Source organism: Opisthocomus hoazin, chromosome 1, assembly GCF_030867145.1.
Source record: "Opisthocomus hoazin isolate bOpiHoa1 chromosome 1, bOpiHoa1.hap1, whole genome shotgun sequence".
Taxonomy (NCBI): Eukaryota; Metazoa; Chordata; class Aves; order Opisthocomiformes; family Opisthocomidae; genus Opisthocomus; species Opisthocomus hoazin.
This window is the reverse complement of record NC_134414.1, coordinates 82,283,562-82,298,593: the sequence shown is the minus strand read 5'-3', so window position 1 is coordinate 82,298,593 and position 15,032 is coordinate 82,283,562. Positions and strand designations below refer to the sequence as shown.

General features: G+C 36.8%; 1 protein-coding gene across 1 annotated transcript in view; it reads left to right on the top strand.

Moving 5' to 3' along the window:
• The window catches only part of PRKX (protein kinase cAMP-dependent X-linked catalytic subunit), a 62,320-nt gene that overhangs the window by 42,637 nt on the left and 4,651 nt on the right, over nucleotides 1–15,032 (top strand). Inside the window, exons 5-8 of the mRNA XM_075427926.1 lie at nucleotides 4,608–4,703; nucleotides 8,990–9,047; nucleotides 11,531–11,608; nucleotides 14,665–14,813. Of these exons, the coding sequence (XP_075284041.1) occupies nucleotides 4,608–4,703; nucleotides 8,990–9,047; nucleotides 11,531–11,608; nucleotides 14,665–14,790 (358 nt within the window). The 3' untranslated portion in view covers nucleotides 14,791–14,813. The remainder of the gene's footprint in view (nucleotides 1–4,607; nucleotides 4,704–8,989; nucleotides 9,048–11,530; nucleotides 11,609–14,664; nucleotides 14,814–15,032) is intronic.

Genomic DNA, 15,032 nt, shown 5'->3' with positions numbered 1-15,032 from the left:
GACTTTTCTGGTGTTTGGACAAGCTCATTAGATTGCCTGAGCAGACAGTTCCTCTGATGGATAATCACTTCAGAGCTGCAGTCCATCATATGTGTTTGCTGTGAAGAAGTTCACGCACTAGCATCAAAACACTATCCCAGCAAGCAGTGGGCATCAATGCTGTCCTTTCTTAATGGCCTTGAAGGCATGCATATGCTTTTACTTTGAATCTCAAGGCAATTTCTGAACAGAAAAAGCATGTAAACGTATGAATGGTTCCCTGCTGACGCAGACAGACTTGGCTGACTGGTCTAATAAAAAGTCATTGGTTATGTAGGCTGATTTGTGCAGAGGCCAGGCTTCACCTTTCTTCCTCCACTCCCTGTAACAGTGAGCAGCCCAGTTTGGTCAAGGGAGTCCTTCTCAGAAGCATGAAAGGAGCAAGAGATTCCCAGCAGCCTCGTTGATACTAATCACAGTCCTAGACAGCATGAAGGGCATAGATCAAGTGTCTGGTGCTGTAACATGAGCGCAGGTGCTGCAGTCTCCCAGCTGTAGTCTGAGTAATTTACATTCCTGCCATGGGTTTTGGTGGGACCGTGCTCTGTTCGATCTGTGTGGTCTCAGTGTAAGTGGATATTAGGCATTTTTCCTTTCTGTCCCTTAAAGAGATGTTGATAGGATTCTCTGTACTACAGCAGTAATAAAAACATGGTTTCCAAAGTTAACTTACCAACTACAGATGATAGTCAAGCAAGGTCTCATCTCTGGAGTTGGTGAGACCTCAAGACTCCAGGGCACTGAAGTATGACTGCTATATATTCTGTTGAAGCATGACCAGTATATATTCTTCATGAAAATAAAAAAAAAAAAAGGAGCAGCTGCAGTGGTGTTTCGGTAGGATCTTTTCTGTCCTGACACTATCTGGCATAAGTGATGAGACCTGGATTCGCCCAAGCTTAATATAAACACTTTGGCTATAGAGACTCTGAACTAGTAGAAACAACTTACACATTTCTAAAAGGCTACTGAGATCTTGTATGGGCTGACTGACAGAGCAGCTGGCTGCTGGAAATAATTTTGTAACGGTTTTTACTACAGTATTTGTGTAGCGTGCTCTTCATAATGGATGCTTCTTTTTATCTTTCAGTGTTTGGGTGGAGTCCCTGTGCAAAGCTGGGCTAGGGACTCGCTTACGATTTTTGAGATTCTGGGTTTAGAGGGTTGAGGGGAGTAGGGACTGTGGCTTGTGTGTGTTTTCTTTAAGAGGGCAGGTTGTCACATAGGGCGTATGCTTTTAGCATTTTATCAGCTTTTCACTGTTGTTGACAGTGGTGTTTTAAATTTCCTCACCAACTCAAGATGTGGCTTGATATTTGCTATCAAAGCTATTAATGTAAAAACAGTCCTAGGTAACTTTATCCCTTGAAATTCAAAAATTTAAGAAATATGAAAATGAGAGGTGAACAAAACCTGACTTCAAGGCTAACCTGTTATCTGCAAGTAAGTTAAGACATTTGGTAGTTATTTCCTGAAGTTGCTCTCTCTGAACCCCAAAAGCAATTGAAAAGAATTGCTAGATGACTGTGTAAGGAAATGGTCTCTCTAAAAACAAACAAACAAAACCACACTTTCCTGTTCTGCAGTGTCTTATTTCTCTAACTTAATCTCGAGAGGCCCGTGGAATTCTAGTTCTGCGCGTACTGGATTTAAGGCAAGGTCCCATTTAGGTTTAAGATAGTAAAATATAGGAAGGGGAAAGAACAGGGAGACGCAAGGGTGAGAAGAAATCCTTACAGAACAGAGAAGCAATATCAAGTTCATCAAGTTAATCTGAACAAGCTAAATATACTGTCAGTAGGAGGAGTTGAAAGATCTATTTATTTTGAGTAAAGGTATTCTGTTACAATCTATATACACTTATTATTTAAAGTTACATATGTTAGGTCATAGTTGTACTGTCATCAGACATGTAGCTAACTGAATTTTCTCATGTAATGAAGCCTTTGTGTTTTTCGGTTTTGCTTTGGTGGTCATATGTGATGTGCTGGTCTAGCGTTTTAGGTAGCTAATGGTTCCTGTCTACGGTTTCATATTCTCAGACCTGTGTGGTTTCCCTGGAGGTTTTACAACTTCTGTTTTTCAGTGCTAAAACTATGTTATCTTTGAGACTAATGTCGGTACCATTGTTATGCATCAGTTAGCAGAAGGAATGGTTTGCACCTGTTATCCAGTATACAGAGTTGGGTTTGTTTTTTTAAGTTTCTCTTCAGTTGGTGGAGAAAAGGCAGCTGTTTGTGTTAAGGTGTGAAGACAGTCTGAAACTCAAGGGTGTTTTTGTTGATTTATTAGGTAGCTTCCAGCAAAATGCTTACATTGTCTTGTCTAAAATCTGTGCTGTGTTGCCGATTGACGTTTGCAAGTGGCATCAAAGTCAAGTTATTTGGTTTGTCTGTAAGAAAGCTATGTAAACTTTCAAAGCTGTTCTCATTTTGCATACAGTTCAAATGCACTTTAAGGAGTGTTGCCATGAAATTATTGTATAGCCAAGTGTGATTTAAATTTCTGTCAAGAATTCTAGACTTAGTAATTTTGGATTTCAAAGTGGGAAAGCAAAGAGCAATTTAAACATATGTAAATATGTAAAAAAAAATACATGCTTCTTATTCTTCTTGATTTCGCACCTCAGTAGTGTATAGAGTGTTTGAAGATGGAGGAAAAACCCCTGCATTTCATATGAGTCTGCTTACCGCAGCTGGCACCTTTGTAATACATAGTTACAGAGTCTCATTCTAAATACTTTATGCATTTATAGATGTTAATATGTAATATCAAATACAAAATTGGAAATTGGGTATATTGTTTGTCAACTTGCTTTGGAGAATGTGAAGTACATAATGTTGCCTGACTGAAAAAGGAACTTTATATGACAGTGTCTCTGGTGTGGGAAAATTTTATGCATGTTAAATGTCTATCACGTTTTCCTTGTTCTTTAGTGTCACAGCAAGAATTCATAAAAAACACAATTATTTTTTCCTTAGATTCTTACATTATCGAGTTTCTTTCTAGATGAGACTATTCAGTTTTTCATAGTGAAACTACTCTGACTTTCTGAACAATATCAACAAATTTTTTTCAATTGTTCCTTAACCAGATAGTTTTGTCCTGCTTTTCTGTGTTTGAAAATATTACTTTTTCAACCTTATGCATACAGACAGTTTTATTTAACTATTCTGATGGAATTTGGTTTGTCTGTGGCTGAATTTTAGAGTATTTCAAAGAAAATGCTAATCCACTTGACCATGAGCTGAATCATGAAGAAATTAGTACTTCTGAAGACACTTATGTAGTCGAAATAATGTATAGTACTTGAGGAGTAAGGTAGTTTGAGTAATACAAGATTAAGGAAAGAATGTGAAATGGAGTAACATTGTTTTCACCCTTGTTTGTGCTATCAGTGGTTTCCAAAGCCACCAGCACTGTATTTGTGCATATACTCACGCAGTTAATTTCTCTTAGAAAGTAATTGTAAAGTGTTAGGGAGATCTGAAAATGTTTTAAGCATTGGACTGTAATAGTGGTTGGATGTTATTAGTATCGTTGATACTCAATATCCCTTTTTTTCTATTCTGTAGGAGTTTTGAGACAGAAGCATAGTAAGATGGATGTTTTGCTCCTGTTACGGAAGTCACAGTAGGACTGAGATTAGTGAATGAATAGTTAGTTATTCCATTCCCCTAAAAGGTTTCCTGTGGTAACTTCTAGAAAGGTGACTGCCACTCTGAAAACCTGTTGACACTTGGGCTGAGCTGCTTGTGCTGACTGTACTGATGCATCCATACTCTGAGCCTCTTGCAGTAATCAGAGTATGTATTATACTAGTAAAGGAAGAACAACAGAGAACTATCTAAATTCTTTCTGAAGCTGCAAGACAAGAAGTAGTCTCTGTTAACTCATAACTTCATGAAGAACTTTTTAGGAAATAGAGTAGAATTTTAGTTGCATCCTGATTTAGTGATCATCTTGGGAAGATTATGAGATAAGTACTTTATCTGTCCAACACAAAGACAGCTGCACTTTGAGAGAATTTCAGGTTCTGAACAGCCTGTCTCTTTCAAACCTTCTCTAACAAAACATATACTTGAATTCAAGATGTATATCAATAAATAACTGAACTGGACAATCTATTAGTATCAGGGTCCTTTGACACTTCAGATAAAAACTAGTGATAAGGGTATGCCTGCAGTTACAGGACAAGACCAAAAACGGTAATGCTGTTTTGGAAAATGTACTCTTGGGTTTTATAGATAAAGCCAAAGCATTTTTTACTTGAACACTGAAAATTTGTTTCATAATTGATATTTTTTACTGTATTACTGTAACAAAAATCTTTTGTAATACTCACTTTTAGTTCTGTATTCAACGTGGTGTGTACAAAAGTGTTTTCTGATTTGCAATTGCAGCTTTAACTTAAGTTATTCTTCAAGTTAGTATTTGATTGATGATGCCCTATCAAAAAGAACTATATAATCAGTGATTTCTCTGGGGAATAACTATAACGTAATACTGTTTATAAGATTTTTAGAAATCCTTTTTCTAACCTCTAAAAATTTGCTGTATTAAAATAGGTTTCCTCCATTTTTTGATGACAATCCATTTGGTATATATCAGAAGATTCTTGCTGGCAAAATAGATTTCCCGAGGCATTTGGATTTATATGTAAAGTAAGTCAATGACTCCCAACACTGTCTTTTATATTCTAAACACCTCCTGAGCACTGTTTGTAAAGGGTCTTCATAGAAGAGCAGACACTAGATTCTGTTTTTCTAAAACACCATGTTGGAAAATATATAGATTATGCTTACTGTTAACAGTCCAAGTAAAATTATGTGTTTGGTAGACTTCAGGCTGGAGATACAGTTGTAGGATAGTATCTTCCTCTCTTACTTTATTGCATATTTTTGAACATTAAATGCTTTTCCACCTTGTACAAAGGCCATTGGTACCAGGTTGGTGCATGGAAGGAAGAAAAGAGGAGAAATATGAGGAGACAATTTAATATGAGTAAAAATTGGGAGAGTAGGAAGTGAACACTACAGTGTTCCTTTGTACGCTTATGTACCAGTTAAACAACTCTCAACATAACTACTTGAATGAATTTTCTGGTACTTCAGAAATTCCAGTGTAAAATTGACTTCCACTTCTGGTAGCAGGGCCCCTGTTCAATATGCAGTCTCCTATATGCATGTGTGGGTTTCATTTGTAGTATTTTGCAGTCATTACAGGTATATTGCAGATGAAATGCTTTTTTCCTTGTTTAAAAATTCTGTAATTGAAATAGCTGTTAGTAAACATTAGAACAGAGTGAGTGCAATTTTAAACATGAAGTTTGTCCTCGGAAGCAGAGGTGATTGAGTGAGTGAGGACAGGAAGTTATTCTTACATTCCCAGGTTAATCACTCCAGGTGTTTTGAAGAAGTGACCTTAGAGATGGCACTTGCTTACTGTCACCACTAGGGAAATAGATAAAATGTTTTATGGCAAATCTAATGAAATCTGTCCAACTTTCCCTGAACTTCCATAAATTTTCTTGCAAAAATAATCATTTGGGGAGGATTTTTTTAAGCCTCTGTTGAGTCATCAGGTGCACTTAATCAAGCGTGTCTGCATCACCTTAGGCTTATCAGTGTCTCATGTTTGTATCTGTTCTTTAACAGAGTTTTTCCTTACTATCTTGATGCTGTTTCCAGTTTAGTGTAGTCTCCTTCTCTGGTCTTCGTAACACGGTCTGTCTTAGAAAGAAAACTGAGTATCTCACATAGTATTATGTGCACTGAATTATGGGAGTGTGACCAGAAACAGCTTGAATTAACCTGTCTAACACGGTGAAAGCATTTAAAAGTAGAGATGCTGTTAGCTTCTGTTTGTGTTCAGCATTCACAGATCAACACTGAGCTCTCCTATCCAGACACCTGATGCTGTGAAGTTTGCTTGTTATGGTAGTAAGCATGTGTATACAGGCTTTGCCCTTCAGTCTAGATGTGACTGTCGATGAATTGTAGGATACATTAATCAACACAGTTGTTGCTACATGTCTGTCCCAGCTTTTCTTATCCAGATGTTTTTTCAATGTGTGCTTGGCAGCTCATTCCCATTACACTCCTACCTTGAAGGGATCTCATGGGATTCTAGCTTGGGCTTTCCTTCTTTGACACCTTGATTTTGGGTGATCTCATTCATTTGCGTAGCTTCATCTGCTCTCTGCAGTGAGTTGTTAGCATAATGTATCTCTTGTTCCATCAACCCCTCTTCCTTTTTTTTAAACCACAGGATGCAGAACTGGGCAATCTTTGACATCTCTGCACCTTTAGCTTAAAGCGAGCACCAAGATTGTTCTGTCCTAAGAAGACAATCTGCTTCTTACCTTACTTTATATCCCATTTGCTTTCTCTCTCTTCTTCCTATCAGTCGGTTTCTCAGAAGGATTAAGACTGTCTTGGGTCCTGTCACATCCGGGCTATGTCTGAAGTATTAGTGCTATACAGTGTTTATAATAATTGAACTTTAGCTTTTTTCCGTTTTGAACTGTGAGAAAACTATTCTACCTAGATGTACTACATAAACTTACTGGTTGACATTTTTCTACTTGCCTACCCCCTTTCATGCACCCACGCTTTGTACCTTTTGAATTTGTACTGCTTTTGTTTTCCCTCCTGCTGCATGATGTTCACTGTCTGTTAAAGTGCTGTATAACTGCTGTGCGTCTTAAATAAAGGTGCTGTTCCTTCTGGGCTGAGCTGGCATCTCTTCACGTTGCTCTTTACCGTGTCCCTTTTGTTAGCTGCCCAGCAATTTGGTCAGATGTTTTTCTGAAGTCCTGTATACATGAAGTCCTTGACACATTTGATAATTAGTTCAGATCTCTGCTGAAGAGCAGCTTCTGCCATGATGATGATCATCATAAATTAAACAAATAGAAATTCCAAAATAAGACTGTCAGCAGAGTTTTGTGTTGCTTCATTTCTGATAAAACGTAGGTATTAATTACACTCCACCTCTTTCTTTGGCCACTGATGAATTTGTAAGTTAGTTCTTTATATTTTTCTTTTTTGGCTTTTGTAAACTTTTCTTTGCAAAGACAGTTTTGGAAAATACCAAAAGAAACATGAGTGCTACAGCAGTATAATCATTGTTGGTCTGGGGAGACCTTGGTGTAGAATTTCATTCCCCGAATACATATAGCAGCATACCTATTGGATTGATTTTAATGTGATCATTTCTAAAATATTCTTTAGAAACTATGTAATACAGAAGCACTAAACTATCTATTACTTGATTAAATTTAATGGATATTTGTTCTACTGAATGCAGCAAATGTCTTCATCTTTAGTGACAACACGGTGTCACTGAGGAAGCTCATCCCTTAACTGTTGTGTTCCAAGATGACTTTCTGAAGAAAGCCAAGAATGATCCATTGAATGTTTTCTGGTTATATAGGAAGAGGAAACTCCGTGATTTATCTTTGGCCATATAGCCTGTGAATCTAGTTCTGCGTTTCTGGGTTTCTTTTCGGTCCCACTTCTGTTTTAAAGTCAGGTTATAGCCGTCCTTGTAGCCTTCTCCGTAAGGAATAGTCTTCTCCACAAAGAACTGGAAGGAGGTATTTCTGCGAAGGTGACTGTAAAAAGACTCATTCATGTCATTTAATCTAATCCAAACATTGATTGGCTGGAGCGATCATGAGAGTTTTAAAAATGGCTTTCTACCTTGACTTTTTATTCTCCTTCTATCTGGCAATTGAATATTTTTCAGCTGAATTTTAGAACTATATTCCTGCCAAATACGACAGTTTTTCAAACAGTCTAGCACATTCTCTCTCAGTTCACATATTCTGTGTGCATAAGGTTTTGTGATTTCAAGGATAGGTGACAGAATACTGTTTTAGTTTTGGGTTAGTAGGTGTTACAGTTAGGGATGGAGAGAGGCCGGTGTGTCATTAATGTGTTTGCACTCTTTTCTGTAAATAAAGCTGTTGCCTTTTTTAAACCTCCTGCAAAGTTAGAATTGGAATTAGCCATACTCTCTAGATCCCCAGCGTTTCATGCAGTATTGCATCTTGGGTCTATTTGAGGCTGTAGAAAGAAGGATTGCTAAACTTTTATTCTTTCCTGTCATTGATCATTTATGCAATGGGACCAGAATGCTATTCTAAAAATAAAGAGCAAAATAATCTTTGAGATTAAAAAGTAACTGTAGAAATGTGAAGCCAGACCTTTCTCTCAACTCATAAGTAATAAAGCTAACTCAATAAACTGTGAAACAATAATTTATGCTGGAGTTTTCCAGTGCTTAATATTTGAAGTTCTTTGCTGTTAAAACAGAAGTCCTTTATGTCTCTAAACTTACATTTGTGTCTGAAAATGTTGATTTAGCTTTATATGGAACTTTTGAATGAACTAGAATCTCAGGGAACGCTTTTCATTTTTAACGAAATTAAAACTTACAGATATTACTAGTTTTAAGCAGATGACTAACTCTTACGTGGTTTCTCTAAATATTTAGCCATCACAGAAATGAAATATCAATGTATAAAGTTGAGGGTGCAGCTTTATCTGTATTTTTTATATGTATTAGAGTTGTGTTCTGCCAAATAGATTTGATACCCATTTTGAGATTTGGAATGCCCAGCAAAATACAAAAATACAAAGAAAGATGCTACTTCCTGGGGGGGACAGGGAAGGAGGGAGAGAGAAAGTTTTTCTCCTTTTTTTCTTTTTTTCTTGAAAGAGTCTAAAAGGAACTTCAAAGAATTCTGCAAGTTCCTTTTAGAATGGGTTATTCTTCTTGTCATTCATTCTCTAAGTGTCCTAAAATATGAAAGAATTTAATGGGTAAATTATGCACAATATTAACTAGTCAAAGAGAAGTATACTCATATTCTATAACATTTGTATGACAGTCAAATATAAATTATTTTTGGTCAACAGAGAACATGTTTTCTTTACTGCAGAGACCTTATTAAGAAGCTGCTTGTGGTTGACAGGACAAGACGATTAGGAAATATGAAGGTCAGTATAAACTGTTAGGTGTAGCGCAGAACATAGCACTGGGTTGAAAGAATTCAGTAGGAATGATGTAAAACAGCTCTTCTGTGGCTTTTGTTTTGATACGTTACTTCAGTTGTGCAATCCTAAATGCAAAGTTTATCTCTCTGTTTCTGGAAATCATACTTCTGTTTGGATTAGTGCTGTCCTTCATAATAGTTTACCTTCCACCTAACCCCTCCAACCCCCAGAAAAAAACTTTTTACTGATTAAGCTGAAGACTTACATTAGACTGGCAGCATGGTGCTAAGTGCTGTAGGACAGGGTGCCAGCTGATTCGGTTCTTTCTTTGGAGTTGTTTAATCCCAGAAGGAGAACTAATCAAATATGAGACTGAAAAATTATTTTAAAGAATATAAGGGTGGTTGTAGTACCATGATGTTTGGTCATTGTCCTCGTAGTTTGGTGGGGTTGATTAAGCATGGTCAAACAGTCTTCCACCAAGAACAACTATTCATCCTATTCTGAAGAGACTTCTGAAGGCAATAGACAGTCAAAAATATGCTCAGGTGTCTCAGGTAGCATTGCAGTCTACCTCAGAAATACGTCTATATCTGTGATATGTTAAGGAGGAACACAAAGCAATCCTGTGAATTCTGTTAGATGTCCTGATGTGGTACTACTTGCAGTGCCAAGAACATGACAGCTGTATTACAAACTTATCTGCTTCTGCAGCTGTGCGGTAGCTTTGATTGGTAGTGCAGTAAGAAGTCAGCTGTATGTGAACTAATTCAGGTACTTCAACAGGCTAGCCAAAGCACCACACAAAACTCAGTGTAAGTTAATTTACCCTTCCAGCAGAAGTTGTTAATCCTGTATTCATTGACTTCTTGTTGTTCTTGTAGTGTTGCAGATACCTAAATTAGCTTGTGTAATCTTTTAGTTCTTTAGAGACTGCTAAAGTTTCCATTGTCCTGGGCAGGGGAAATTAGAGCTTTGCTTTTTTTGCACAAAGCACAATTTAGGGTGCACATAGGTGAAGAAGGTAAAATGTGCACAGTCATCCAGGTTCCTTGAACATATTGGTGTAAGTATAGATGCTAGAACCTGCTGTCCTAAGTTTCTTTTCAGAGCCTTTCATGGCACAAATTTAGACTGATGAGAAAAGGTAGGAAATAAATTTTTTTCTTATCCTTCAGAATTCTTTGCAGTGTTTTTCAGGGGGGCAGCAGGAGGATTAAAACAAAACTTTCATAAGCTGAAAATTTAGAAAGTTATTGACCAGTGAAAACTTGTACCTTTTGATAGTTTTGAAGGAAAACAAAACAAAAGCAAACCTTGGTTTTTTCAAACATGGGGTTTGGGAAATATGTTTGGCTGGGTTTTTTTTGTCTGTGGTTGTTTTGGTTTGCTTTGGAGTTTTTCCCTACAGCTGGCTAAAATGTTAAAATCAAAACTAGTTCTGTTTAGAAGCAGGAATTGGGGTGAGGGTGGTAGATCAATTTTAAGTCTGATCTTTTTCCATAATCGTAGTTGTTTTAAAAAGATTTAAATCCCATTGGGCATTTTCTGGTGAAGCATTCAATCACCTGTGCTTTTGAGGGAATAGGTAATAAATTACTCTCCTTGTTGCCTCTTTGGATATGAGCATGGATAGTCCCACTCCGTATAAATCTGAACAAAACAAATGTGTGTTATGCTTCCTTCCATGGAGCTGCATGTGGTATGAGCTTAAGTGCTATGCATTAAAACTGTGCTGTGATCAACCCAAGCTGGTTGAGAAAACCAGCTGGTTTTCCCCAGTGCTTAATGCCTCGAGAATGAGTCTGTGCTTAAACCAAGCTTCATCCTGGGGGGCAGGGGGAGGAGGGGGAAGGAATGATATTTTTGTTCCTTTTTTACATAATCAAAACAGTCAGCTCAGAGACAATAATCATGACAGGACAAATATGCCTTCAGCCATATATCTAAAATGAAAACAAATGGTTTTATATATATACTTGTGTAACAGTATTGAGAGCCTCTTGTTGTTGGCACTAAATGTCTGTAATATTTCATAGAACTGTGTGCTTCCCAGACATTATTTTTATTTAAGACCTGATCAGCCTTCGGGTTTGGGATTTGTTTTTTGGTTTGTTTTTTTTTTTTGCGTAAGAATTAGAAAGTGTATCTGAAGAAGAGACATTCTCTGAAATGTTGGAGAAAACAGAATTGAGTAGAACTGCAATTAATGGTTTTGTGGCTATTTTAAAGCTTATTCCAGATCTCCCTTGTGTCAGAGGAATGCTGCTTAAAAAAAAAGAGAGAAATTTGAATTTTATTGCTGGAACTCAGAATCTGCTAGGCAAATAACACTATGAATATATCCTGTAGAATCTTTTAATGATTATTAAGAGAAAAGTTAGATGGACCATTAGTCTGCTTTGATACCACAGTTCTTATGATGAAATACATGATTTGGCATACATATAACTTACTAAATATTTATTTTGATTTTTTCCTTAAAGAACGGAGCAGATGATGTGAAGAGACATCGATGGTTCAGGTCTATAGATTGGGACGCTGTACCTCAAAGGAGATTAAAGGTATATTCTGCAAAATACTATATAGGACATTGCAACAAGAAATCATTGTTCATTTAAGCTGGTCTGTTGAGATGTTGTTGCCTGTTGCATGTGTATGTTCATATATGTGTATAAGCATGTATGTATATGCACACATCAATAATAACATGCATTTTGCCCTTTTACACTGCGGAATTAATTATATGAATGTCCACTTGCATTTTTGTCTGTATACAAAATGACTAGAAATAATCCCTGATTTGTTTTGCTGAAGTTGATTAGCTTAATACAACATTTAATTTTCAGTTTTAAGATTTTTTTTTTTTTTTTTTTTTTTTTAATAATTACTTGTTATAGGTACTTTTTAGTTTGGGGTGTTGGGGGGAATTGATGGTTTGTTGGTTTGGGATTGTCTTTTTCTTTTTTTCCCTGCCCTTATATCTGTGGAAGTCTTTTACTCTGGGCTTTAAATTTTTGTGCCAAGTTCAAGTCAGGTAAATGCTTTAGTAAAATGTAAAGCATATGGGAGTAGGAGGACTAGGGAAGGTGAGAGAGAAGGATTTATGAATGTAATTGTGACATACTTTTTGACAGCGCTGGATTCTAGTATTATAAGAGGGCAGATGTTTCCAAAAGCTATCAACACTGCAAAATGCTTTTTAAACTCCTTTGGAAGTATAACTGTCTTCTTGCTTTCCTTCCTCAATGTTCTAAACAGTATGATTTCTTACGGCAGTGATTTTCAGTAACATGGGTTATAATATGCAATCAGTCAAGTACCTATTAAATGTTTGGTTTTCCTTTTCCTTGCGTTAGTTTCTTACCATGAATTTCTGACTAGCTATCTTAAATTGAGTTCTTGAAAAAGAGATAAGATACGAAAATGTTCGTGATGTATTCTTGTAGACAACATCCTGATAAAAAGCTGTGACTCTTTCCTTTTGAAAAGACTAGTTTACATTGTTTTAAATGTGTGGGTTGATTTATCCCAGTTGATTTATGTAGAGCTGTTGTAATGAAGTCACATTTTTCAGATGATTTACTGTAATTTCTGGTCACACAAACCAAAAAGAATACAAACTGGATAATAACTTTTTATAAGTATTTGAACTCTGAAGATTATGACAACCTACTGTATTACCAAATAAATAACAAATAGTGCTAAAAACTGAATGTTACAGATGCAAATCAAACTCTGGAGTCCAAATATGCTTTGTGTTGCTTTTTTTTTTTTTAGGGAGTGTCACTGTGGCATTCAGATTATTATGAATCCAAAACTTTTTTCTTAGTCTTTGTCATGGTTACATTAAGGTCTTAGAAGACAAGATGCTGCCTAATTCTACTTCAGAGCAAGGATGTGAATTGAGTCAGAAATTTACTTCATTATTTCTAGAGGCAGCTATATTCTTCAAACTTATTTTTCACAATCTCACTCTATTTCATACTGATGAAGAGATTGAAAATTTGAATTAATGGTTACAGTGCTTCATTGTGTGAATTGGCTTATTGTACAAATGAAGCATTGGTTCATGGTCTTGAGAAGATCTTAAATATCAGTATTATATAAATAATAGTAACGACTGAAAGAGAGAAAATAATTTTGTTAATCTGAAATAGAGGATTTTCCTTTCTTTCTTTCTTTTTGTTATTTTTTTCTTTTTGTGTGTCACTTCACAAAACTGGTTTTACTGTCAAAATGCCTTCAGGGAGGTGGGGATACCAGGCATTTCCCACAGTGGAGCAGTTGGTCCTCTGGAGCAGAGCAGATTCTGCATGCTTGCTTAAGTATGTGGGCAGTATACTGTGACTGCCACATGCAGAAGTAGGGTTTTGCTTTTGGCTGAAGTTTAGAAGTACCATCCCTCAGGGACCCTTTCTTTCCCATTGAAAAGCTGCTGATGGCATTGTTTCAAACTGAGAAGCCTAAAAGATCAGGTAAGATCTCAGAGCTAGTGGAAGCCAGACTTTATCTTTTTGAGGAGATGCGAAATAACTTTTTGCTGTACTTAATAGTTCTGTCTGTGGTAGGACTTTTGTTAGCCAGTTCGGTGATCGTCCATAAGGTTTTCTCAACCTGAAGTGTTCTGTTGGACTCATGATGATAGCTAAGCTCTCTGTTAATGAGAAGGGGATAGAGAGGTGAATGTCCCTTGAGAGAATAAAAGGGGTTTGCCATATGTTAACCCCCATGATCAATGAAATGTTCCAGAAAGGAGCTGTATCTCCTAGCCTGTGGCCAGAAGGGCAGAGTAATCTTGATGCTAGATACAAGGCAAGGAAAAATTACAGGTACTGTGAAGCTGATGAGCAATGCTAGAAATCCAAAGGATCCTCTGAGAAAACAAATAGAAAACACATTTTTCTTGGCACCTTCAGGTTTCCTTAGAAAGATCCATTTGAATTAAGATACTTTTACAGACGTCCTTATGAAATGAGTTTTTACAGTGCAACCATTTCTTTACTTGCTTCAATTTATTGCTAGGCTAGGAAAAAGCATAGTACACAATGTGAAGCATACACAAGTTAGTAATTTCAACCTCCTTAAAAGCAATCAATCTATTTGAAAGCAATGAAGAGAAGAGGAGGCTTTTCTCCTTCAATTAGAAAGCAGTTACCCACACTGCTGTCAAGACTCTCTATTAGTTGAAAGGAGCCTAATGTGTTTACACTCATTTTTACTCGCAGGCTGCAGAAGAGGGGAGGAGTGCAGAAGAAGAGTGGCAGATTATGCTGTAATGGCATGTGCCTGGAAGCTTAGTTGTAGTAATCCTTCACAGTAGTTACCTTCAGTCTGCAAAGCACCTAAAACTTGTGTGCTGAGTAAAATAGGTGTCTGTATTATAAGTGTCTTTTAACCACAATGTTTAACTGCAGTATAGAGAAAGCATTGGAACATGTCTGTGTCACTGCAAGCTTCTCTCTCTCTCATGCCATTCGTTATTGGTGAAAAAGGTGAACTTTTAGAGATACATACTTTGCGTTTAATCAGCCTTTTACAGAATTTCTGCTTTAATGCGATGGAGAGGAGCTCATTGAGGAATCTGTACTAACATTTTTGTTGTGCTTGTTCTGACTAGCCTCCCATAGTACCAAAAGTATCCAATGATGGGGATACTTCCAATTTTGAAGCTTATCCTGAAGATGACTGGAACCAGATGCCTCCGGTACCCCCTAAAGATCTAGAAATTTTCAAGAACTTCTGAGTGCAACATCTACACTGGACGAGGTATGTCCAAATGTCAGGAGTCCTTTTCAAAACATTGCAGGTCTGTGAGTGAGAGCCATGGGCAGAAATTACATCTTCTGATTCATAACAGTGATTATCACTTCCTTACAACTCATAAACCCAACATGAATCACAGTAATAGATAGTATAAAGTACACTGTCAAATAAAATACTGTAAAGTGGACTTACAGAATGACAAGGGTAACTTATCTCACAGGC